Here is a 22,949-nt window from a genome sequence, read left to right on the forward strand (position 1 = left end):
TATAGCATTAAGTTTGTAGTTTCATTAGACTGGGACACTCAGACATCCAGTTTGACTTACACAAATACAAAGCTAAATCAGAAATGATGTTTCATGAGAAAAAAGTATCTTAAAGCTCTGTTTCAAATGTATCACTGTATAACACCGTGAAGCACTTCAGTGAGCTAGTGCTTTGAATTTTTTAGATTAACATGAATGTCTCTGTCCACTCTCCTGCCTCCCTTTTTAGGTCACTTGTTTTCTGCCTGTCATATAAAGGAGTTATTTCCTTTTCTGTCAATTCAGACTGAAAAAAAGAATGACATTATTTAAAATGATATTATTAATTTAACTCAGACAAGAACTGAAAACTACTTTTCCAAGACTCAATGTTTTCATGACTTGCAGCTGGTTCTAAAAAGCATGAAGTTCTGTTTACTTGTGTCTGTCTGTCTTTTCATAGGCATTACTAACATTGGTAGCATTTCCAGAGATGGAGAAGTGGCAGAGAACTACTCTGGGACAGAAGGATTACATGTGATTGAGGTGGAGGCCCCTTGGTGTTGTAGGGAGGGAGTGATATTGTATAGACTCACTTTAGAATAGAATAAATCTTGTGGTTAAAAATTAATGAGAACAAAGTAAATGACATCTTGTTATCTGTTGTCCTTCTGTTATGTCGAAGCATCTTGTTATTTGAAAACATCCCATTGCCTGTTAACCCTCAGTCAGGCTGAGACTTGAGATAACTTGAGTCAACTGTCTGTTACGTCTTGTTAACTGAGACATCCTGTTATCTGCCGACCCTTAGTTAGGCCGAAAGCCAACTCAGCATTTTTACAGCTTGGAAAACAACTGATTAAGCAAAAAGTGAAAAGTGTATCATGAGGAAGACCTATAGCCTTCCTCCCAAAGACCACTGCCCACATCCCAAAGACCCCGGCCCACAATTCTTGGAAGGCTTTGCGCAAGCGCAAGGACTGATAAGCTAATTAGCATATGAAGCGAGAGTAGGCAGGGTTAGGTAATGAATATGTATAGGTGCTAATAGAATATTCATTGTTTTGCTGTATAAATATGAGATAGTTTGTCACGTCGAACATGCGCGATAGGTGGAAAGATCCCCCATGCATCCAGTGCTGCAATAAAGAATATACCACCTAAGGAAATTTTGGCTTTGATCTTTAGATCAGGAGGAGGCAAAAAAGAAGGTCCTTCTCTCTTGGGCAGTGCATATGAAGGAGGTTCTGGACCATATATGGGAAGGAGCCATGAAACAATGAAAAAGGATTAGGTCTCTTTTAGCTTAGATCAAAATGAAATATATTGTTTATTGATTTGATGTATTTTAATATATACCACTTTCCCAAAACATATGTACAAAAAGCATGGGTTACTGTTTTGAAAGGCACACCTACTCTGCAGACAACATCTCAGAAGCCAGGCAAATTAAGAGCTGCTTTGTCAAAATTACTTAGTGCAAGATTTCTCTGTTGCATTTCAGAGTGTAAAAGTACCAAATTACTCAGTTTTAAAACAGAAGGATTCCCCAGTCTTTGTACAAGCACCTACTGCCTTTTGCCTCTCCGTTAACCTGTGTGCTTGTTCTCTGAAGTGGCAGCAAGGCATCCATAGGGACCCGCAGTGTGACTCGAGCACAGAGCAAAGCAAAGGAAGAGCTGAAATGGGCAGATGAAAAAATTACAGAGGAGGCAAATGAAAACAGAAGTCCAATCAGAAGTAATTTTATTATTTTGAAAATACACCTAATCAAACAAACTTGATTTAATTCTATGATTAAAATATCCAGAAATCCAGCTATATTCTGGACTGCATCAAAAGCAGTGCGGCCAGCAGGGTGAGGAAGGTGATTCTCCCACTCCGCTCTGCTCTTTAGATATTTGGAAGAAATTATTCACTGTGAGGGCGGTGAGGCCCTGGCACAGGCTGCCCAGAGCAGCTGTGGGTGCCCCATCCCTGGAGGTGCTCAAGGCCAGGCTGGATGGGGCTTTGGGCAACCTGGACTGGTGGGAGGTGTCCCTGCCATGGCAGGGGGTTGGAGCTGGGTGGGCTTTAAGGTCCCTTCCAACCAAAACCATTCTGTGATTCTGTGATCTATCAGTGGATAGGGATGACCATACAGAAATAGAAGTATGTGACATTTTGTTAAAGATAATAATGCCACATAATAACCTGACAAAATTATCATATTAACTATTGAACAGTGAAAACCAGTTTGGAACAGGTCGTAAAAACACCTGCTTCCATCACTGAATCACAGGGTTTCTAGTGGGCTTCAGTGACCATCAGCGCTAAACACAATACGGCTTGGTACTTTATTTTCATCAGTGATGTGCAAGAAAATACAAAACTACTCTTTGGTAAAGTTTCAGAAATGACAAAGATCTGCAGTGTTAAACAGAGACTAAGCAGCTAAGTAAGCTGGATTGCGATGCAGGGAAGTACAGGTGGTTTTAAAAAAAGGATCTGACAGAAAAATGTTTTAGCTACACACCTGTGCACAGAATTATAGCATTTGGGGGGGGGGGGGGGGGGGAGGCAGCTAGGCGAAGTGTAATAGGATACACCGGCGATTTTATTTTATTATTTGGAGTTTTTGTGGTTAAGAGTCGTACAGAGACATGGAATTACAGTGTAAATTATTAAAAAAAAATAAAAATAAAAAAGGGGGGGGAGAGAGCCTCGGGCTTGGCCCCCGTCACCGCCCCTGCCCCGCCGCCACCGCGGGAGGGCCGGGCGAGGCGCGACATGGCGGCGGCGGGCCGGGGGCCGGCGGCCGAGCTGCGCGGGGTGCTGCTGCCCCCGCGGCGGGACCCCCGGGGCTCGGAGGACGGGGACTCGGAGGAGGAAGAGGAGGAGGAGGCCGAGGAGGAGCTGCTCTTGGCGGAGGCCGCGCTGCTGGAGGACGCCGGGAGGGAGATGGCGGCCGCGCTGCCCCCGCGCCGGGCCGGTGAGGGGCGGCGGGGGGCGGGCGGGTCCCGGTTCTCCATCTCCGTGTCCTCCGTGTCCTCCTTGTCCCCCCGTGTCCCTCCTTGTCCCTCCTTGTCCTGAGGTGGGCGCCCAGCTCCTCCTCCGGGGAGGCCTCTCTGAGGGAGTCGGGCGGCCCCGGTGCTGAGACCTTTATATCATTCCTATTTCCTTCTTAATTTTAAAGTAATCAAGCCCAGACTCCCCAGATACTGATTTTGTGATAAGATAAGGTAAAGCAGTACAAAGTAGTGGTGAATCCCACACAGGTAGCAGAAGGAAGTGTACACACGCAGTCCTATGACCACACATGGCAAAAGTAAAGAAGCATAAAGTTTTCACATTCAAATTATGTTTTTATTTTATTTTTTTTAACCTACATGGCATGATAGTTGGCCTTCAAGATTCCCTAGGTCGAGTACTCAGGCTGGTGACACTGGAGCAACTTGTGCTTAGCAGAAATATTTTATCCATAAGTTGTTTAAAAAAACCTGCTAAATTCAGCTGGGTAGCACGGGGAAAATACACAGAAAAAAATGTCATAGGCCTAACATCTGCAAACACCGAGGATCTGTGTATTACTAAATGAATGAGGGAGAGAGGATGGACAGAGGGAGCAAGCCAGGTCATGCAAAATGTTACAGGTTATTATTTTGGAGCTGTTAGTTGCTTATAATTTTGGCTGGTTCAGCTGCAGGAAATACTTGGTATAGAAATGTGTCCAAAGAGCATGCAGGCACCATGGTACAACACTCTGTGACAAAGTTGTTCAGGATTGAATTGCACACCATCTTGGCATAAATGTCATAGTGTTAAACTACATGTTTGTGTCTTTAATTGATTTGATAAATATTCATAGACATGTTTAATTTTGTAGCTCTCACACCTAGAGAAGCCATTTTCCTACTTGTTTCTGAGGTTGGATGTACTCATTTTTAAATACTACAGGAAAGACTGAAATTAGGAATTTTATGAAAACCGTGCTTCTTTACTTTTATTACTGTAACTTATCATACAAAAGATAAAAATAAGCTTTGAACAAAACAAAATACCCCTTCCAATTAAACCAAACTTTTATTCTTTACAGCTGGCAATAACAGTGGTTTCATTTTTCTTTTTAATGTTTCAGTTGTTATACAAGACAACTCGAAAGAGGAACATGAAGCAGTTGGACGTTTTCCATTAGTTGGCCCTTGGTGGAAAGTTAATGTTAAAGTTAAAAAAGTGGGGTCAAAGTACTTTGTGCAAGGATATCCATCGTATTTTCTTCGAACTGATATAGAAGAAAACAACCGACAAGTCTTTTCCCTCTTTCTTAAAGAATGCAAAGTTCCTGATTATTTTAGAGAACAGTTTTTCACTTGGCTTCCTCCTGAGTGTGCACTGAGTTTTGGAAATCTTGAAGAAAAACTAAAACAATTTCAATATTCACATCCACCAACAGGGAAGAAACAAGGAGACACCAAGGATTTTGATATCTTACACTATGTTTTGAAATCCGGTAGGTATATCGTGTACCAATTTGTTAGTTTTATAAGCTAATGGTTATATCTCTAAGATGCTTTGTTCAAACTGACATGTCTTCATATGAAGTGTATATTCAAAAGAATTTTGAACGTGCAAAAATTCTTGCACATTTTTAAATTTGAGGGCAGTAGAACGACTGACTGATTGAAGGTGGACATGCAAGGATTTTCCTGAGATCTGTAGGCTTACCGAAGTGGAATTGTCTGTGCTATAGGTGCAAAGACAGTGGTGTAGATTTCATTGATTTATTCAGACTTACTAAAAATGGCTTCAGCACTGCTTAAACATGGTGGTTATGGGTTTTCGGGCAAATATGTATTCAGAAATGGTACAGCTGCTTCTTTGTAGCACAAACAGCTAATTACTCAGCTCAGTCCAGATCAGCTACACGGAACAGCCTAGCTGCCTAGGTGTTTTATAAACCTGCCCATCAGCAGGCTGTATGGCTGGGGATCTCCGTGTGGAAGCACTAGAGCAGAGATGGTTTGGGACTCCTGATCCTGTTGTGTAGCTGGTTTGATGCAAAATCCACTGAAATATGGCAAGTGAAGGCATGTGCTCAGCACTAGCTTTTATTTTGCTCTAATGGTCTGTTTCCATAATGCCACGTTACTGATGCTGGCAGAGGCTGCCCTGGCGTGGTGCTGTACAGAGCCACTTGGGTAACAGCAGTACCACGGGACTCAGTTCTCTGGTTCAGAGGAGGTCTTCTAAATCCAGCAGCAGCTGTGCATAAATCTGTACTGTCAGGTTAGGTCTATCCACCACTATGTGCACATCAGTGAAGTCTTCAGTACTTGGCTTACTGGGCAGTGGCAGGTCAAAAGATGGAGGGGACTGTTTTGGAGGACAGATCGTGCATGATAAAGAGTTCATAAGTCTGCTAGACTTGAGCTGACTTTGCTCCAAATCACATGTGTAAAGAGAAGAAAAAAATCACAGTTCTATAACATCAGGATTTTTGTTTTGTTTTTGTAATGGTAGAGAAGTTCTTAGCACTTCAGAGCTTTTCATGACCATAAGGAGAGAGATTGGATCGTATAGTGGGAGGAACTCTGATCTAGTTCGCTGCATGAATTTTAATTCGATATGTAGATCACTTCTGATTGTCTAATACATTTGTTCTTTTTTGGTGAAGAAGATTACACTTTGCTACAAACTTTTCTCTCTATCATTGAGAAGTAGAAAAAAAATATCCCCCTCCATGCCATGTTGCTATTACTACTATAGTCACTTTTTGATTGTCAATTAAATGTTTTGAACTTGAACAATTTGTTCTTCAAGCAATGAAGATATTTTTACCCAACAACAGTGCGTGTTGATTCTCCTCTTGAAAATTAATCATTTTCTTCAAAGGGGAAGTGTTTCACTTTTGCATTTCTGTAAGTAAGGTAGTTATAACAAAAAATACGTAACCAAGAAAAATTGGTAGTTTAAATTTGGAGTTCTGAAGTTTCCCTGACACTTCTGTAAGAATTGTTTTTTTTTTTTTTTTTTTTTTCCTTTTCTTGCCAAGAGATAAAACATGTAAAAGTCTCTAAAATTTGTTTTTAAAGTGAGGTGTAGAAGAAATTAGTTTCATTATTCCCCTTTTGCAGATCCCCAGACTGGTACCCACAGAGGAAAAGTCATAGCTTAAGTTTGGGATCATTGAGAAAGCCAGGGGGGAGCACTATTTTCCTAAATTCCTGCGCTACTCCAATATTATGTCTGTTTTCTTTTATTTTGGATTTTAATTTTTGTTTTGTATATCTGTATGAAACTTACTTTTAAATAGGAGGGACAGGTGTGGTGAGGTCTGAACTGACTTTCTACAACAGGCTGTTGCATATGCAGTTTAAACTAAATGTGTAGCTTGTATTTTTCATGTGAGTATATTTAATTTCAGTTTATATCTGTTCACATTTTTTTTTTCTAAGGCAGTTCAGGGAAAATAGACTTTAAAAGAATTTGAAGAGGATTACAAAAAGTAAGAAAGTGAAAGAAATCAGAGATGCTTTGGATACAGGGGAGACAGAAGGATAAAAGCCAGAGTCAGTTTAAATTACCTTTACAAATATTTTTGTATATTGCTTAAAACTTTCTTGGTTTATGGTGCATACAGTTGCAGGCAAGGCAGTATTGGTAGCTCTGACTTTTCCGATGATACTGGAGTTCTTGCCAATTCTTCTGCCACGCCATTTTTGCTGTCTTTTGAATATGGTGAGTTGGCAAAGAAGGACTGGAAACGATGATACAGATGGTGAGACAGTACATTGTCAAGATGAGATGCTAACAAAATTGGATGCGATATTAAAGAATGAGCCATGGAAACTTGGATTCAACAGGGTAAGTAATGGTAAGCAGGGTAAAAAGTGTGGTGGTTGTTACATTTGATCTTCATTAGAATACCGTGTTGTTTTGGTTATGTTCAGCTTCTTACCTGGGCATTTGTAGGAGGTAAGCCTAGCTCATTTTAAACTGGATGATTTACTGGGCTCAGTTTTACCATTTTTTTCCTCAGTTGGCCTACAGTTAATTTCTCAAAAGATTTTAAATGTGATCATGTTACAACCTTTTGTTTTGTCTTTTATTTAAAGAATAGAAAATTCCTTAAGGTATATTCCTCAAGTATTTACTTGAGGTATCAGGTCAAATGTAAGAAAGCTAATTAAAAGCTCAGTTCTACTCTCAATTCTACTTTTCAGCTTTATACCAGCAAATGAGATTTTCTGCTCTTAATATATAGAACAGGACCTATGTTTCATAGCAAGGTAGATAAATTATGCTGTAAGAAGTAGTATGAGTCTAGTGTTTTTTAATAATGGGACTTGCAGTTGCTGTTTACCTTCTTTTCCTTTGCTGACACCAGCTACACTTGCTGTGCGACTTTGCTGCTGCACCTCACCTACCCACACGTGTAGCTCAAATGAGAGGTAAAGTTTAATAGTTCGGAAATGTAATTCGTTAATCCCTCAGCTCCAGCCCTCCAGTGCTTTCACTGACAGATGTTTTGACTTGCCTTTAGAGACCTACAATTTCAGAGACTCAGCAATCTGTCCAATCTGTTCCAGTGTGTCACATCCTTTCCTTTAAAAAGCTTTTACTGATGTATTATTTGACTATTCCTTGATGCACGTTAAACTTGTTTCTCTCTCTCTGTATAACAACATCTGCATTCTCACTGCAGTTTTAAGTCTAAATGTTTTTTTTGTTTTTTTTTCTTGACAGTTCATCTTTTTTGTATGTCTCAGTATTTCACTGTTTTTCTCTAGTCTCTGTAAAGGTCATGTGTTTCTTGAAGTATCATGATATTCCAAACTGGATATAATATTCTGGTTAATGTCTTACCTGTGCTATGTTTCTGCAGTTTGCATCTTGAAATCATGCAAATTAGGAGCACATAAGTTCTCTATAGTTTCTGAGTTTTTTGATTTTTAAAGTTTCTCGTTTGCACAGAAAGAGAGGAGTTACCATTCCATCCTTTTTTTTTTTTTTTTTTTTATATTTTGCTCTCATATAGCTCGAAAAACATTATGTACAGTGTGAAAAATACATGTGCTTTTATAGCCATCCACTCTCTGAATTGCAATTTATATTTACTCAAAGGACTGTTATCCAGCAAGAGGGAAAATAAAATATCTGCAATAAATATGTTTGCTTTTATTCTTTTTGGGGAGAAGATTACCTACAGGGAACTGAAACTTTCTTACTGTGAGGCAACATGGGAAGCCTTCCGTCAGTGTGAACGTCTCCTCCGGCAGATTCCTGACTTGCAGAAGAATGCATTAATTCTGTACGATAAACTCAAGAAACGGTGTAGAGAAATGGGACACACATATGAAGATCAAGATGAATTAACTAATTTTGTATCTAAAGATATGTCCATTGAGCATGCTTGGCAATCTCTTGAATTTTTGAAAGACGAGAAGATCGTGATCAGGGAGAAAAAACTCGTGTTTCTGCCTCATCTTTACAAATCTGAAAGAGACATTGCAATGTATATAGGTCGTCTGCTGTCAAACTGCTCGTGGCAACTGAATGTTGACGCGAGAAAGATACTTAACACTTTTGAGACGTCAGGAGAAACGGCAGATGATGAAATGAATGCTGTCTCGGCTCATGAAATGGAACACCTGAAGGAAGATAATCCAGGCAATCACAACTGTGAAAATCCACAGATGGAGTCCACAGCTGGCACCCAAAGTAAGGGAGAGGTAGATATAGATCAGGTGACTGCTATAGAAAAAATTTGTTCTAATCCTGTCACAATCATAAGTGGAAAAGGTGGCTGCGGGAAGAGCACAGTTGTTAGCTGCCTTTTTAGTCACTTAAAGCAGGTAGAAAAAGAAGTGGAAGCTGCTTCTAAGGACTTTGAAGGAGACCTGGACGCATCTGAGGAATGGGGCACCTTTGATCATCACTCGGAGTCAGAGAACACTGGCACAAAGAATTGTTTGAACATACTATTGACCGCACCTACAGGGAGAGCAGCAAGCCTTTTGAGTGAAAAAACCAGGCTTCCTGCATACACTCTGCATCAGGTAAGGATTTTCTTTTTAAAATTTGTGTTATTATTTGTTGTTTTAAAAAAAAACTTGTTACTGAAATTTCCTTACAGCGTTTTTAGTTATTAATGGTAATGCTTTTAATGATTTTCAATTGCTTGTCAGCATTTGAAAATCATCATTCCATTTTGGGGAATCATACATCAGTCATCACAAATACATTATTTGCTCCAACTTTTCTTTTAGAAGATGTTCTACCATGCTATGGCTACCTTTAAAAAGCAGTTCTTCTCAGCTCATTAGTGTCAGAACTTACTTTTAATATATTTTTAATTTATTTTGTTTCATTTCTAGATCATCTATAGTTTTAAATCATGGAGACAGACTGGACAAGAATTCCCGTGGAAGTTTTCTACTGTGACAGTTCTGATTGTGGATGAAGGAAGCTTGGTGTCTGTACATGTTCTCAGTTTAGTTTTAAAACTCTTATATGAGCATGCCGAGCTTGCCAAACTTATTATTTTAGGTAAGTGGGAAGAAATAAATAATTAAGATAATACAACATTGAATAATACACAATATACAGAGTGACTATCACAGCTGCCACTGATCTTGATGGGTCTTTAAATACCCAGAAAGTTACATTGGGTAACTTGTAACAGAAAGCACTTGGGTATTTCTGCTTATGCATAAAGTCAGATCAGGTCGACTGGACTCTTCAACAGTTTTCTATCTCATCTGTCAGGATGAAAGTGTCAGTATCTCTGTTATCTATTTAGTAGTGTTTTGTCAGATTCTCTAAGTATTATGACTTCCACGTGATAGCTTATTATATATATCTTGCAACCGAGAAACTTTTCTCATTTCCTTAAATTTAAAGAAGCTAGTGTCAGTATATGAGTCAGATGTGAGATGACTGGTTCCTTGGGGCTCTTAATGCTAGAATCAACTAGTTTTAATGCAGAAAGGAAAACAAGTGTAAAATGTCAATTTTCTGCTTTCTTAGAAGTTTGGTTTTTGCATGCCATTTATGGCATTCATTTTGAAATGTGTAACTTTCAAAACGTGTTTGGATAAGATATGATCACTGCTGGTATTCATGATGCAGAGTGATTTGTACCTGCTAGTTGGGCATTACTGAGAGAGGAATGTGAAAGATTTAAACTACAGAACAGTCTTACTCCCCAGACAAAGTTTCCTAGATACTTGGAAGTTTCATTTCACATGAAATGTACTGAGGAAGCTTGTGATTCCAAAGTCTCATCCTGTGAGGTACGATGTGGAAGGTTGAGTATTTATTAATTTCAGTGGTTGTTTTTTTTCCAATACATTTTTTTTTTTAAATGTTCTGTTATTGCTCCTCACAAAGCCTACTTTGCATTCTGTTTAGGTGATACTAGACAGCTACCAAGTATAGACCCTGGAAACGTGCTACTTGATATCTTTGAGAGTCTAAAACCAAGAGGCTTTTCTGTGGAACTGCGAACTAATCACCGAGCTGAATCACAACTAATTGTAGACAATGCAACAAGGTAGGATTTCCTTTTGTGTGTAAGGAGCATTCTTGGAGTAGACACGGTGCTTTACCCGCAAAAGCACGTAAAGATTTGAATCTGTGGTACTGCTTCTGTTACATCTTCTTATTCAAAATTAGTAACACTGTTTTCAGTCTGTATGTATCGTATAATATATGAGAAAAAGTTTATGAATGATGAACTTCAGGCTGATGCAATCCTTTAACTGGAAATAATTTTTTTTCCTGTTTTCCCTCCATTGCTCTGGTGAAGAATCTCGCAGCGGAAGTTTCCTGAATTTGATGAGGTGCTGGAAGTTTCTGGTTGGAATAAAGCACTGACAATGCCGAGACCTGAGAAGAAATTCATTTTTATCGCTTTACCTTCTGGTGGGGGTAGTGACAGTAAGTGTGTACACTCAGTTTGTGATCTTGACCTTCCCTTTTGTAAAGCAAAGACTGTCTGGCTGGAATTAACATTTTTGGGAGATTTTAGTCTTTTTCATTTTATTTGAGGTATAGATTTAAATGCTAGATCCATCCTTTGAGATTTGCCTGAGTTAAGTGCACACGGCAAGAGCCACTGGTGCAAAGGATACGCTGTAGAGCTCACCAGTTACATTTTGAAATGGGTGTGATAATGCTTCAACCAGTGCCATCAAATATAATATGTCTATTTATGCTGTGGCTGGAGCTGTCAAACCTTAAAAGATTACACATTTTAGAAGTGAAGCATCTGAGTAAAGACCATCTGTAGGCATGTAATCTCAACTCTAGAATCAAGTTAAGAAATTGGAAGCAAAGGGGACACCACTATTTCATTCAAGGTGTTTTGGGGTCAGGATAATTCATTTTGGTTTTGGACTGTTATTGGATAAGTGGATTGAGGGGTCTCCACTTCGTATGCATCAGTGTAATGTGGAAAAAAATAATAGTGTGGATATTATCAACTCATCTTACTCTAGTAACTTACTCAGCTAACAGAACAGTAAAAAAGGATTTCTTCTGGGAAATTTAAATGTATAGTTCTGTGGTTAAATAATGGTCTATCCATACCTCTCATGCACTGTAAAAAAAAAAAAAACAAACTTATTTTGCATGAAATACAAGCTGTTTATTAGAGAAATAAGCATTTCTCTCCTTCCATATCATACTTGTCTCCCATTTTAACAGTGGGATAGCTGAATGATGCTTTTTGGGTGGTGTGTATAATATATATGTGTGTGTATGTAAATGCGTACATACTTAAAAAGTTGAAATGGCATTGAAGCAGCAAAAGTGATTTCATACTCAATTATGTTTTTCTTTCTTACATTGTTTGTTCTTCAACTTTTTATGCCTTATCTTTTATGTCTTCTAAATCAGATTTGCAAAGTGCCATAAAGGCTTTACTTAAAGAAGGACCTGGGTTGCAGGATGCCAGACAATCACAGTTCATTGCTTTCAGAAGGTAAAAGAGCACGTAGGCAGACATCGAAAAATCTTTGCTAGCAGCCACTATCTAAAAATAGCTGAATATGTTGAGCTGGAGAGACTAGTGAGAATATCATAAAAATTACTAGAGAGAAAAACAGACCAGGTGTCTTCTCCTAAGCCTTCTGGTTGCCCCCAGTCTCTTTGTGGAGAGTTGCTAGATTTTTCTATAAATTTTCTATGTATTTTTCTGTTATTTTGCACCATGCTTTTTGACTCTGTGTTTATGTTCATCTGTACTGTTTATGCTAAGTAAATGAAGGATGGACTGAGTGGTGAGTTTTTGTAGTAAATTCTCCGAGAGCCTGTGCTGTGCTGTTGGCAACAAGGCAGAGCTCTTCAGAAGCAACAGGTGAGGGCTCAACTCCGGGAGGAACCCACAAAACACAGTGTTGCACCTTGACCTGATGAGAGACAGTTGAGATAACATTACGTGGTCTGTACTCACATCTATCCCATCATAGCAGCAGTGAATTTCAGGGCGCACGATGGGAGCATTTAACCTTACCGTTTAGGCATGCTTCTGTGACAGGTGGGCTGTAATCAAATGGCAGAAGATGTGACGAGGGCAGGTCTAGATATGTAATGTGGATATTTGGAAGCACAGTACTGGTCGTTTAAGGAGGGCAGGATGTGTGGCTCTAACAAATTCTCAAGAAAGATTCACTCACATATCAAGCAGTGATTATTTGAACCATCACAGACCATCAGTAATACAGGTGGTTTCACAGAAACACGGAAATGATAACGGACGGGGCTTTGGGCAATCTGGTCTGGTGGAAGGTGTCACTGCCCATAGTGGGGGGGTTGAAACTGGGTGGTCTTTAAGATCCCTTCCAACCCAAACCATTCTGTGAGTCTGTGATTCACATTTTTGTTGTGAATATTGAAATATTCTGAAATCAAGTTTATTTCTGCATTCTGCATTCAGGTACAATACTGTTATTAATGATTTCCATTGAAGATTCCTTGATATTTACAAGTACTTAATCTGCATTTAAAAGTTAAAATTCCGTGTCTGTAAAAAGCAAGTATATAAAATAACCAACTCTTCTGTCTAGTTATAATACATACACAGACAGGTTTTATCCAGGCTTTAGTTTTGTTCTTTGTCTTAAAATTAAGTCCAGCTAATCTAAATATGCATCACAGACATCACTTTCAATCATATTTAGACAAAACTGTTCCTTTACTGCTTTATCTTCAGAACTCTGAATTAATGATTTTTTTCAATCATTGGTGGAAAGTCATCACGGCTAAGATGAACTTTTTTCCATTGCTTTTTAATTATTATGCTAATGTGGCATTGCATGTAATTGTTTTACATTTAGTATTCTTTAAGTACATCATCTGTCTGTTCATGTTTTTTTCTTTTTTTGTGATGTAGGCAAGATTGTGATCTAATAAACGAGCTTTGTTGTCAACACTATTCAAAGCATTTAACCAGGTAAGCTAGTGTTTTGCAATTATTACCCTGAAGAACCTCACTTTGTTTTTGAAAGTGTTATAACCAGAAATACTAAGTGATAGTAAATGCATACGTAGTAAATACATTTCTCACTTTTTTCTTTCTCTGACCTAGAGACCATAAAAGACGACTTTTATTTCAAATTGATGACAAGATTTCCTGCACACGGAATACATATCTCAAGGATCTCTTGCCAGGCCATGGCTTTGGAAAGGAACCTGATCAGAAAGAGGATCATAAATGCAGAAATGGAGAAACCACCCTCAGTTCAGCAACTGCTGAGGATGGCAAACGATTGTGCAATGGAGATATATTTTTCATAACAGATGTAAGTTGTTGCTGAAGGAACTTGCACGGAAAATAGTGGTAACTGATCCAATCCTTTCTGAGTCCTCAAAACAAAGCAATTTTCAAAGTTTAGTCCATAATAGATACCTAGTTGTTCTAAAAACTTATCATGTGAAAGGCTACCCTTTTACAATAAAGAGGCATATTTATAAGAGAGAATTAAAAATAAATCTCTGGGCATTTTTGTAAAATGCGTTTCAGTTGGTCTGGTCTTGTTCAGTGCTGTGACTTTTTTTTGGTCATAAATTCTGTAAATACTCAAATGTATTTTAAATGAAATACACAGTATTTTGGAGGTAGGCACATGGTCTTATGTGAAGAATAAAGCTGATGTTACAGCTTGAGTTCTCCCCCAGTAGAAAACTAAGCTGAAGGAAGCCCACACCAACACACAATCCTATGTTTTTCTGCTCAGCACCTGAGTGAATTGAATTGTTTTGACTCAGCAGAGGATCCAGTGAAAATATCATATTTGTGCCTGGGGACTGTATAGGGTTGGTGGAAGAGAGCAGGCTTATCTTCATTTGTGGCAACAAATTGTTAAATGGGCTCACTGGTAATATTTCATCTTGTCTTAAGGTGATTGAAAATTTCTGGGTATTAAAACTTCCTTTCGTGGATTTTTTTCATACTAAAGAGGAGTCAGGGTAGACCCTGTACAGTGAAAGTATTTTCCTTGAAGATGGTCAGTGAAAGATAGTAAATCTTTTGGGCTTAGTGTGTTCTGAAGCTATTTCACTTGGTTGACACTGCAGCAATCATACCATGGAAAGGTAGCATATAGACACGTGTGGAAGTATAGATACTGATCAAACTGCTGATACAAGCTTACTGCTAAGTAAGTGTTCTTATGCTATTTATTTCTTTAGGATGTAGAAATTAATAAACAGCGCTTATTGACCATCAGCAGCACATACGGCTCCACGTTCACTGTGAAGTACAAGGCTCTGAAGAAGCTCTGCCATATAAAACATGCGTGGGCCAAAACTATTCACACTTTTCAGGTAAAAACTGAAGCGAAACAAAGCTATCGGGTGATAAAGCTTTCTCATGCCTTTATCTCACTAATGCACTGTATTTTCACAGTATTTTCAAGGAGGTATCAAAGCTCTCTCAAAACTAAAATTCCTTGAATGCAGGACAGAGAATACTGTCAGGAGTGTCCCTGTCTGTCTCCAACTTGTCTGTTGTTGTAAGCTGTCCTTTTCATTTCTTATTTTTTACTACTCGCTGGAGATCTTCATTTTATAAGTTGTTTTTAAATATCTTTCAGGGGTCTGAGGAAAAAACTGTGGTGTATGTGGTTGGCAATCCTGGGCGTCAGCACTGGCAGCACGTGTACACAGCCGTGACCAGAGGGCGCTGCCGTGTCTATGTTATAGCCGAAGAGAGGCACCTCAGGAGAGCCGTCAATAACAAGAGCATTCCCAGAAAAACTCGCTTACAGAGATTTTTGAGAGAGGAAATTGCAGAAATAAGCACATGCCCAGAACAAATCTCCTCTACCCTGACAAAGGATGCTCCCAACCCATCTGAATCTGGCACTGGCCCGGTTAAAGAAGAGTCAGCAGATCTCAGAAAAGAGCAGATGGGTGATTCGCAGCAGAAGATAAGTCCGTATAAAAGACAACGAAATCATGCAGAGAATCCTGGGGATGCTGTGAAAACATCCTCTGTAAGTATCTCCTTACTTTTTAAAGTATTCAAAGTTTAAATATATTAAAATTTTCAAGATGACCAGTAATTTGTGAAGCAGTCAGGTTTGGCAGATATTTTCTCAGAGTAACGTGACCAACAGGGAAAAATTGGTTATAATTTCAGTGGTAGTAAATTTATACATCTTGTTACTAAATGTTACTAATTGTGAACTAGTGGCTAGCTTACACTCTTTATTAGCTTATTCTTTGTGCACAGAAGTCAACTTTTAGGAGCTGATCTGCTGTAACACATTTACATACAATGTCTTCATTGAAGTAGATCTATTTTTATACAGGCAAACATGCTTAACAGATTATTTTTTTCTTACTGTATCTAATATCTGTCACGGGTAAAGAGCTCTTATTTTTTGATGCTGTTACTGTACTTTAGATCTGTTCCAAACTCTGATTAACATTTTGTTTGTTTGTTTTCACAGCAAATAGTACAAGAATCCCCACTTGGTTCTTCCAGACTTCAGAGTCTAAGTTTGCAACATGTAACTCCTAGGAAGCTTTTCAAAAGCTAGCAGACAATTAACTATCCTCTTTACGAATACACCCATTTTGTTCAAGATTTTTTGGCATGGAGAAGCTGGGTATGCAGATGATTTTCAAAAGCTTTCCTGTAATTGTATTTTCTCTAAGAACTGCTTATTTTAAAGTGAGCCTTTTATATATTCAGTGATCTGTTTTTAGTAGATCTGTTTTCCTTGGTGCATTAGTCATCAAAAGCCTTATCAGTCTTTTGTTTTGGTGAAGAAGGAACTTAGAGTTCTTTTAGGATCCAGAAGTATCCTTGAATAATACATGGGCATTTCGTAGTTTGAACACTGTAGCCATACCAAGTTTTATCTATTTCCTCATGCTGCAGCATCGATTAGAATCTATTATTGATGTGCCAAAGTTGCACTTCAGTCTTCAGTCAAAAAAATAGTTTAGAGAAATCTAAACTACCCTGTTTGTAATGTGGCAGAATTATGGGCATGAAGCTTTGACGGATTATGGATTTTAATCTTGTTATAACAAGAAACAAAAGCTGCAATCATTGCCACAGAATTTTTTTCCCACTTTGCACTTGTGAGTGATGTAAAACTTGCCATCGTTGCTCTACCCTATAAAGCTGTATGCTGCTAATGATCTTGGGAACAAAAGCAACATTCCAAGTTAGGGTTCAAATATCATGCTGCTTTTTTACACGTGTTTGTGTACTGCATGATTTGATACATTGCACTGTATGAGGTTAAATAAAATGAATGTTTACACAAGCTTCAGAGGAATTAAATTTGAAGAGATCTTGCGTACTTCTAACAAACTTTTTTTTTTTACTCATACAGCAGGAAAAAGTGTACCATGAACATAATCATGGTATTTTTTTTTTTACTTAAACTGCTACTCTACATGTAAAATAGAAAAATGCTACCTCGTTTCTACTGTCTTTAAATCACTGTTTATTTCAATTTATACATTTTTTCCATACAAATATTTGCAACAGTTTGAATTTCAAAAAAACATACATAGACGATAAATATCATGCTATTAAAGTATTAAATTTGTACAAAAATACTTTACAGTTTAATACTTATTTGTTACAAATAAAAATACATATTTAAGTGACTCATGGACTTTTTTCTTTTTTTTTACATGATTCAGCATTGAATGTTACTCTGACCTTTTCTGGCAGTGCTGAAATATAAATCAGACATACTTGTGTGTGCAGGGTGAGCTTGTTTATGTATTGGAAACAGCAATAGGGAATACAGTTAAACAGTTTAAATTGACCAGAAACAACTCTGTTAGGTGATTGCTTAGATGTGGAGACTCTACAAATGTACAAATCCAGTATCTTTATATTCACCAAGAACAGTAATTACCAATAACAACTCGAATACTGGAATAAACCAAAGCAGCTGCTGGTGAGCATATAAAGCAACTGGCAGTATTTTATTGCTTGGGGGGAGAGGGGAGCCAGGAGAATTTGTGAAGTTTGTAAAATGTATTTACAATTTTAAATTCTAAAAACGTGTTGTAGGGGGTAAGTTTATCATAAAGAAGGCTGAAAACAAAGTATATTAAATAGGACATTAGTCCCCTCAAGAAATTGTTTGACTTAAAAAGCTCGTGTACGACAGTAGAAGTTTACAGGGCTATGGATCATTAAGGAGCTTTTGTATCAATCTTCCACTGCTATAGTTAAAAAAAAATCCATTTTATTTTAAAACCTTTCTAGTTTGTCTAAACTCTTTTCAATTTTACTCATCAGTAATCCTCCTTCAGAGGTTTTCAATCTCACTAAAAAAAGTCTCTGCTTAAAAAGCCTTACATGTTGCAAGACCTATCATTAATTATTTCATTGCATAGGGAATAACATATGAGCTACTAAAATTTACCACAGTTGTTGGGGAGTAATGTTCACCACATGCTGCAGCTTCCTAAAAACACTTTGTTAAAATATCTAAACCGTGCTTTGTCTGAAGAGTATACCATTCTTGCCAGCAGAATCAAGGTCCCCATAATTACAGAGCTAGACAGTTAACAAGAAAGCGTGGTGCCAGCACACCATTCTTCCTCGGCCATCAGACAATGACTTGCTGCTAAAATGTTTTTAAAAATCAACCAGGACACCACTGTTAGGAGAAGTTAACTCCATGCTTTTTCCCTCAAACAGCAGCTGATGATGAAGGGAAAGGTACATCTAAATCATGTTTAAACATCTCCCCACTTTTTTGTTCGGGGAAAAATGCCCTTAGGTACTGTTGCTAATGGCAGATTGTTTAGAAATGGAGTGATTTAACAAAGAGTTAAACTTTTTAAAACGTGACCATGAATTAATATAAGCCTTGAGACAGACAGACTGACCTCCTGTGCTTTTTAGTGCTATAATGTGTCTGAGCCTTATCTTCAGAAAAATCTTAAAGGGATTTAGCACCATAATTGTCTTTTATTACCAAATGTCCCACTCAAATTATTTTCTGCTATAATGTATTTGTAGGGTCCCGTGCCTCTGTGTTAACATTAGCATGTCCAGTCTGTTGGAGGAAGGCATTGTTCTGCTCACTCCACTCCCCGCCTGCTGAAGGCTGTTGGTCTGCACTTCCTTTCTGAGAGGCCAGTGGGTTTCTGCTAATAACCAGTTCCAGCTTATTGCCAGATTCTGCGATGAGGGGCACAACCAGACAGCAGTCAAAGTCCCTGGTGCGAACGTGGTTTACCTGAACGATTAGAAGATTGATTCTCATTATTACTTTAAGACAAAGAAATACGATCGCAAGACAGATTCATCCTTGAGACCATGAAAGCTGACTTAAATCTTGCAGCTAGAGAACAGCCCGATAAAAGACCATTTAACTGTGGTATCTGTCTGATCTGAAGACATCAATGAAGTTTTTTACTTCCTGTTTAATGGAATGTGGCTAAAATGGCCTTACTGGCCTCAGTGATAGTGGTTGTCAGTAGTCACAATGCCTGTTCCGTATACATGTATGATACTTAACAGCACATCATTTTTCTCACTTTCACAGTAGTCATCAATTTAAATGCCATGGCCCACATCTAAAGCTTCTGTTTATGTTTTCTCTGGTATTTATTAATACACAAACATTCCATTGGCCTAGTTGACAATAAATAAATAAGTTTTTCTCTCACAAGCCAACTTGGCACTGCACTATGCGTGGCGCTCCGTGTTATGCTATTACAACTATGGCGATCAGCAGCTTGGATTAAGCACAGAAACAATTTTCAAGTCTGTATCAAGAACAGGAAAAATTACAAATCCATCTGGAAATGCCTTGGGAAATTCTAACTTTCCAGTAAGCATTTTTATGTCTCCTTTGAAGTTCTGAAATAAATAATTTGTTTCTATAAATGTGACATAATAGAGAAAAATCTACTCTTACTTCTACTGCATAAAAGCCCAAATCACCATGAGGTGCTGCTGCCTTATCTAGGCTCTAAGTGATTTATACAGCCTGTGGCACAAAGCAATTAGGATAATTTTTTTCCTACTTCCCATTTCCCCCACATCCTTTCTCAGCAGAAATAAAAAATAGCAATACTGCTCCTCATTGAAAATATAATAAGCAACACAGATAATAAGGTTGCTCCAAATGAGTGCTGACACAACTTTATACAGTTTTCTGCACGCACATCTGAGTACCCAGATCATACCCAGACACCATGCAGTATGGTTACAAATCCTTTTACAAAAATGCTGCTGTACATCATGGCCATTCATGCCAAACCCGTGTGGTGCCAGAAACATTACCTGCAGCAGCCTGTCGTATGGCTTCAAACCACCCAGATCGCCAGGGCCCGCTGGTCGAATGTTTTTAACGTACACTCCTTTTTCCAACAAGCCATCTGAGACACTAAACCCAAAGTCTTCTCCATCACTGTCCTTGTACAAAGTTACCTGCAGAGGTAATGTGATGTGATGATAAGGTAGGAAAAAAAAGCGTGTCCACATTTCTACAAGCACTTGGCAGGTCTCCTTCCTAGGCTTAGTTCATGTTCGAGGGACCACTTACCTACTACATGGTACTTCTAGTATCATATGGGCGATGACCCCATTTTTACGTGATATTAAGGATCTCAGAAGCTTCCTTATCCTTCAGTAATAAGCAGTGCTCTTCACTTCTACTTGACAGCTGGAAACGTGTTTTCTATGCCATGTTTTGTGGCATGATTTTTTCTTCTGAATCTTACTCTTTTGCTGTCCTGTTCTCTAGTCACCAGGATACCCGAGTACAATGCATTAGCTTGGTCAGCCAATTAGGTTTTGTGTCTCTTAAGTAAATCAGTAAATTCTTTTAATTGTAGGCTTTGGGGTTTAACAACACGTATTGCAATTCACTCATTCCATTTTTGACTCTGAGAGCATAATTAGTTGCCCCAAATGTCTGAATCTAGTCTAAAACAGGCTGTAAAAATCAGCTGAGCTTACTTTAAGCTACAGGTTCCACCCCCTCCTTCCCAAATGATGAGGCTTTGTGTGGCATGGGTAAGAAATTAACTGAAAGCTATCCATATAATCTCTCCACAGGGAACAGATCATTTAATTGCAGCCAACAGTCTCAATTCAATCTCAGGAGTGTGAGTGCTGCTAACAAGACTTGGCATTTGGGGATTTCGATGGTGAAGGCTGATGTGCGGTAATAAAGACCTGGCCTAAACCAAACCATGACCTGCATCATGGCTTCGGGAGCTGCCACAGGGCACAAATAGCACTGGCACCTTGATCCCCAGCCAGCCTGCTTTGTTTCGGCCAGGCGATGGCCAGCCCTGCAAGGCCCAGTCTCAGCAGTGCTCAGTATAAGAGTTACAATGCAGACTTTTAAGAAAGCACAAACACGGCTCCTACAGAAGGACCCACAGGAGGGGAATTCTGCACAAAACCAATTGTGTTAGTGCAGGTGTGTTAGTTACAGAGGTGAGAGACGGCCATTCAACAGTAGGACATAGAAGTTAAAGCTGTTAGGAGGTTTCCAAGCATTCAGAGAATTAATGCTTTGCAGGCAGTTCTGTTATTTTAGTTTTTTGATCGAACGGAATTCAGAAACTTCTTTGTAAGTATACTTAGTTTTTTATTCCTTTAGGGGTGTTTTTTTTTCTTGCTTCTCTCTCACATGAGGAGCGCAGACCAGCTGCTGTAGCGACAGCACCATTTTGTCTGTACAAGTGGATGGAGCATCGCCGGGCTGCTGTGAAAACATCTCTGCCTCATGCTGCAGTAAGCACAAATATCCACACACAGTATTCACCCTGACTTTCACACCTGTTCTTCCTCTTCCCTCGCTTTCCTCCCTTCGTACAGTACAGTGAAGTAGAAAGCCATGCCTAAAGTCCTGTTAATTAAGCTGGAGGCCTTCTGTTTTCCAGTGACGGGTTCTCTGTTTCAGGCTGTGACCTGCCATTTCAAACCTCCCAGTGACCGCTGAGCTTAAGCTGTCTTTGCTCCCATTTTCCCCTGACCTAACTTGTCAGTGAAGCTTTCATTATCCATCTCAGCGTGCATTTTAAGAGTCAAAGGGCATTTCACCTACCGACAAATCCATCTGCAAATTCAATATATTTCATCTGAGAAGGATTTTAATTTGTATCGACAGCTGGTGTCAGCAGGACTCTGGGAAACCTCTAACAATTTGTTATCCACAGAGGCATTTGTTTGTGATACCACAGCCCGTCTAACATGGTTTGGGCTGAAGTATGTTTGAAGCTGCTGTGGATGTGCCACGGGATGAACAGTATCACAAGACTAAAAACAATTGCTCCCCCACTCCCCCCTCCAGAAAACAAAAAATAAAGAAGGAGGGAGATTTATTTTGTTAATTGACAGATTTGTGTGCTTTTCCTGGCATGAGGTAAAAATAATTAGCACTGTACCAAGACAGAAATCCTCTTATAAATAACTTAATTTCCACGCTGTCATGAAGGGTAGGAATGCTTCCTGTTAACTGCTTTGTAAAGAAGCCTTGAAAACTAAACATAAAACCAGGATACAAGGCCTAAGAGGAGACAAGACTTAAAATACCGCGTTCTTCTGGCACAAATGGCACCATTTTTTAAAAAGAACTTCCCACTCGTTCCTTTTCTCATTCCTCTTCCTTCAGGCCCTGGAGTTAAGTGGAGGTGGATCCAACCTCAGAGGAAGCACTAAAGCATACGAAACAGGGCTCTCTGAAGTCATTTAGGCTCTACTCTTGCTGTAAGGCAGGATCAACTGCATCTAACCCATTTCTGAAAGACATTTATCTGTCCTGCTTCTTAAAATCTCCACTGATGGAAACCCCACAGTCTATTAAAGTAATCCCTTCCAGTGCTTCAGCTATTTTCCCTCTGTCTAAACTAAATCACCCTTGCTGAGACTTAAGCCTGCTGCTAGCCACAAAGAACGAGGAAATCACTTTATTCTCTCCTCTGCAGTTATGTGAAACAAGGAGTGTTTTTCTCTGGGCTCTGCTTGGTAGGACAACATCCCTCTTTATCTTTCAGACCCCAAACTGGGCACTCTGTTACAGTCAAGACCTTGCCAAAGCCACGACAGAGCGGACAACAATTCTGCAGGCACTACAGGCGGTGGTCCTAGTTAAATGCTCTAGGACAGTGTTGCCTTTTTTCCTACTCTTCGTATGTGGTCTAACAGCAAACAAAATATGCACAAGTTCTGCTCTGCAGGTCTACAGAAGTGCCATTCCACATTAGCATTAGGGCTACTTCTTTTTACGGCAGCATATATTTCTAAAAGAGAATCTCAGAGAAAAAAAACACTGCTACCTGAAAAACTCTGATTTTTATTTAATAATGAATATGGGCAAAGCCTTAACCACACAGCTTTCTCATCTTCATTTGCCACTAATGCAGCTGATCTGGAGGGTATAAGGTTGTAGGCAATTCATGCAACACCTAGATCTTCCTATGTATTATATGCCCTTTGATCAAAACTGTTTGGAAGTTTTGACCTCAATAGCAAAATC

The 22,949-nt window shown here is 39.0% G+C and overlaps 2 protein-coding genes across 23 annotated transcripts in view; one reads left to right on the forward strand and one right to left on the reverse strand.

Annotated features, from left to right (window-relative positions):
• The first annotated feature begins 2,702 nt into the window (after nucleotides 1-2,702).
• Nucleotides 2,703-16,869, forward strand: HELB (DNA helicase B). 2 transcript variants are annotated; one of them, XM_072034638.1, is made up of 13 exons: nucleotides 2,703-2,950; nucleotides 4,097-4,468; nucleotides 6,599-6,822; nucleotides 8,157-9,017; nucleotides 9,336-9,507; nucleotides 10,372-10,513; nucleotides 10,769-10,899; nucleotides 11,860-11,944; nucleotides 13,355-13,414; nucleotides 13,550-13,763; nucleotides 14,653-14,787; nucleotides 14,870-14,975; nucleotides 15,057-15,200. In XM_072034638.1, exons 1-13 carry the CDS (start codon nucleotides 2,749-2,751, stop codon nucleotides 15,062-15,064), a joined length of 2,712 nt encoding a protein of 903 aa, XP_071890739.1. In that variant the 5' UTR covers nucleotides 2,703-2,748; the 3' UTR covers nucleotides 15,065-15,200. The 2 variants fall into 2 exon arrangements, with proteins under 2 accessions (XP_071890739.1, XP_027311989.2); XM_027456188.3 differs by lacking the exon at nucleotides 14,870-14,975 and adding an exon at nucleotides 15,918-16,869 and having other exon boundaries at nucleotides 2,705-2,950; nucleotides 15,057-15,458.
• Nucleotides 16,870-17,006: 137 nt separating this feature from the next.
• GRIP1 (glutamate receptor interacting protein 1) overlaps nucleotides 17,007-22,949 on the reverse strand; it is a 317,628-nt gene continuing 311,685 nt past the window's right edge. For 20 of the 21 annotated variants that reach the window (XM_038185237.2, XM_072034610.1, XM_072034603.1 and 17 more), the window contains 2 exons: nucleotides 19,742-19,888; nucleotides 17,007-18,689 (listed from right to left, as the gene is read on the reverse strand). In XM_038185237.2, coding sequence (XP_038041165.1) covers nucleotides 18,453-18,689; nucleotides 19,742-19,888 — 384 coding nt within the window. In that variant the 3' untranslated portion in view covers nucleotides 17,007-18,452. Of the gene's footprint in view, nucleotides 18,690-19,741; nucleotides 19,889-22,949 lie in introns of those variants that run through there. The other variant, XM_072034625.1, reaches the window with a different exon arrangement.

This window comes from Anas platyrhynchos, chromosome 1 (assembly GCF_047663525.1).
Source record: "Anas platyrhynchos isolate ZD024472 breed Pekin duck chromosome 1, IASCAAS_PekinDuck_T2T, whole genome shotgun sequence".
Classification (NCBI taxonomy): domain Eukaryota; kingdom Metazoa; phylum Chordata; class Aves; order Anseriformes; family Anatidae; genus Anas; species Anas platyrhynchos.

Excerpts from the sequence above, each read along its gene's own strand:
- HELB (XM_027456188.3), top strand. The coding sequence starts at position 2,749 with ATGGCGGCGGCGGGCCGGGGGCCGGCGGCCGAGCTGCGCGGGGTGCTG. Across the intron at positions 10,514-10,768 it reads ATTGTAGACAATGCAACAAG|AATCTCGCAGCGGAAGTTTC; the intron begins GTAGGATTTCCT and ends GCTCTGGTGAAG. Across the intron at positions 13,415-13,549 it reads TATTCAAAGCATTTAACCAG|AGACCATAAAAGACGACTTT; the intron begins GTAAGCTAGTGT and ends TCTCTGACCTAG.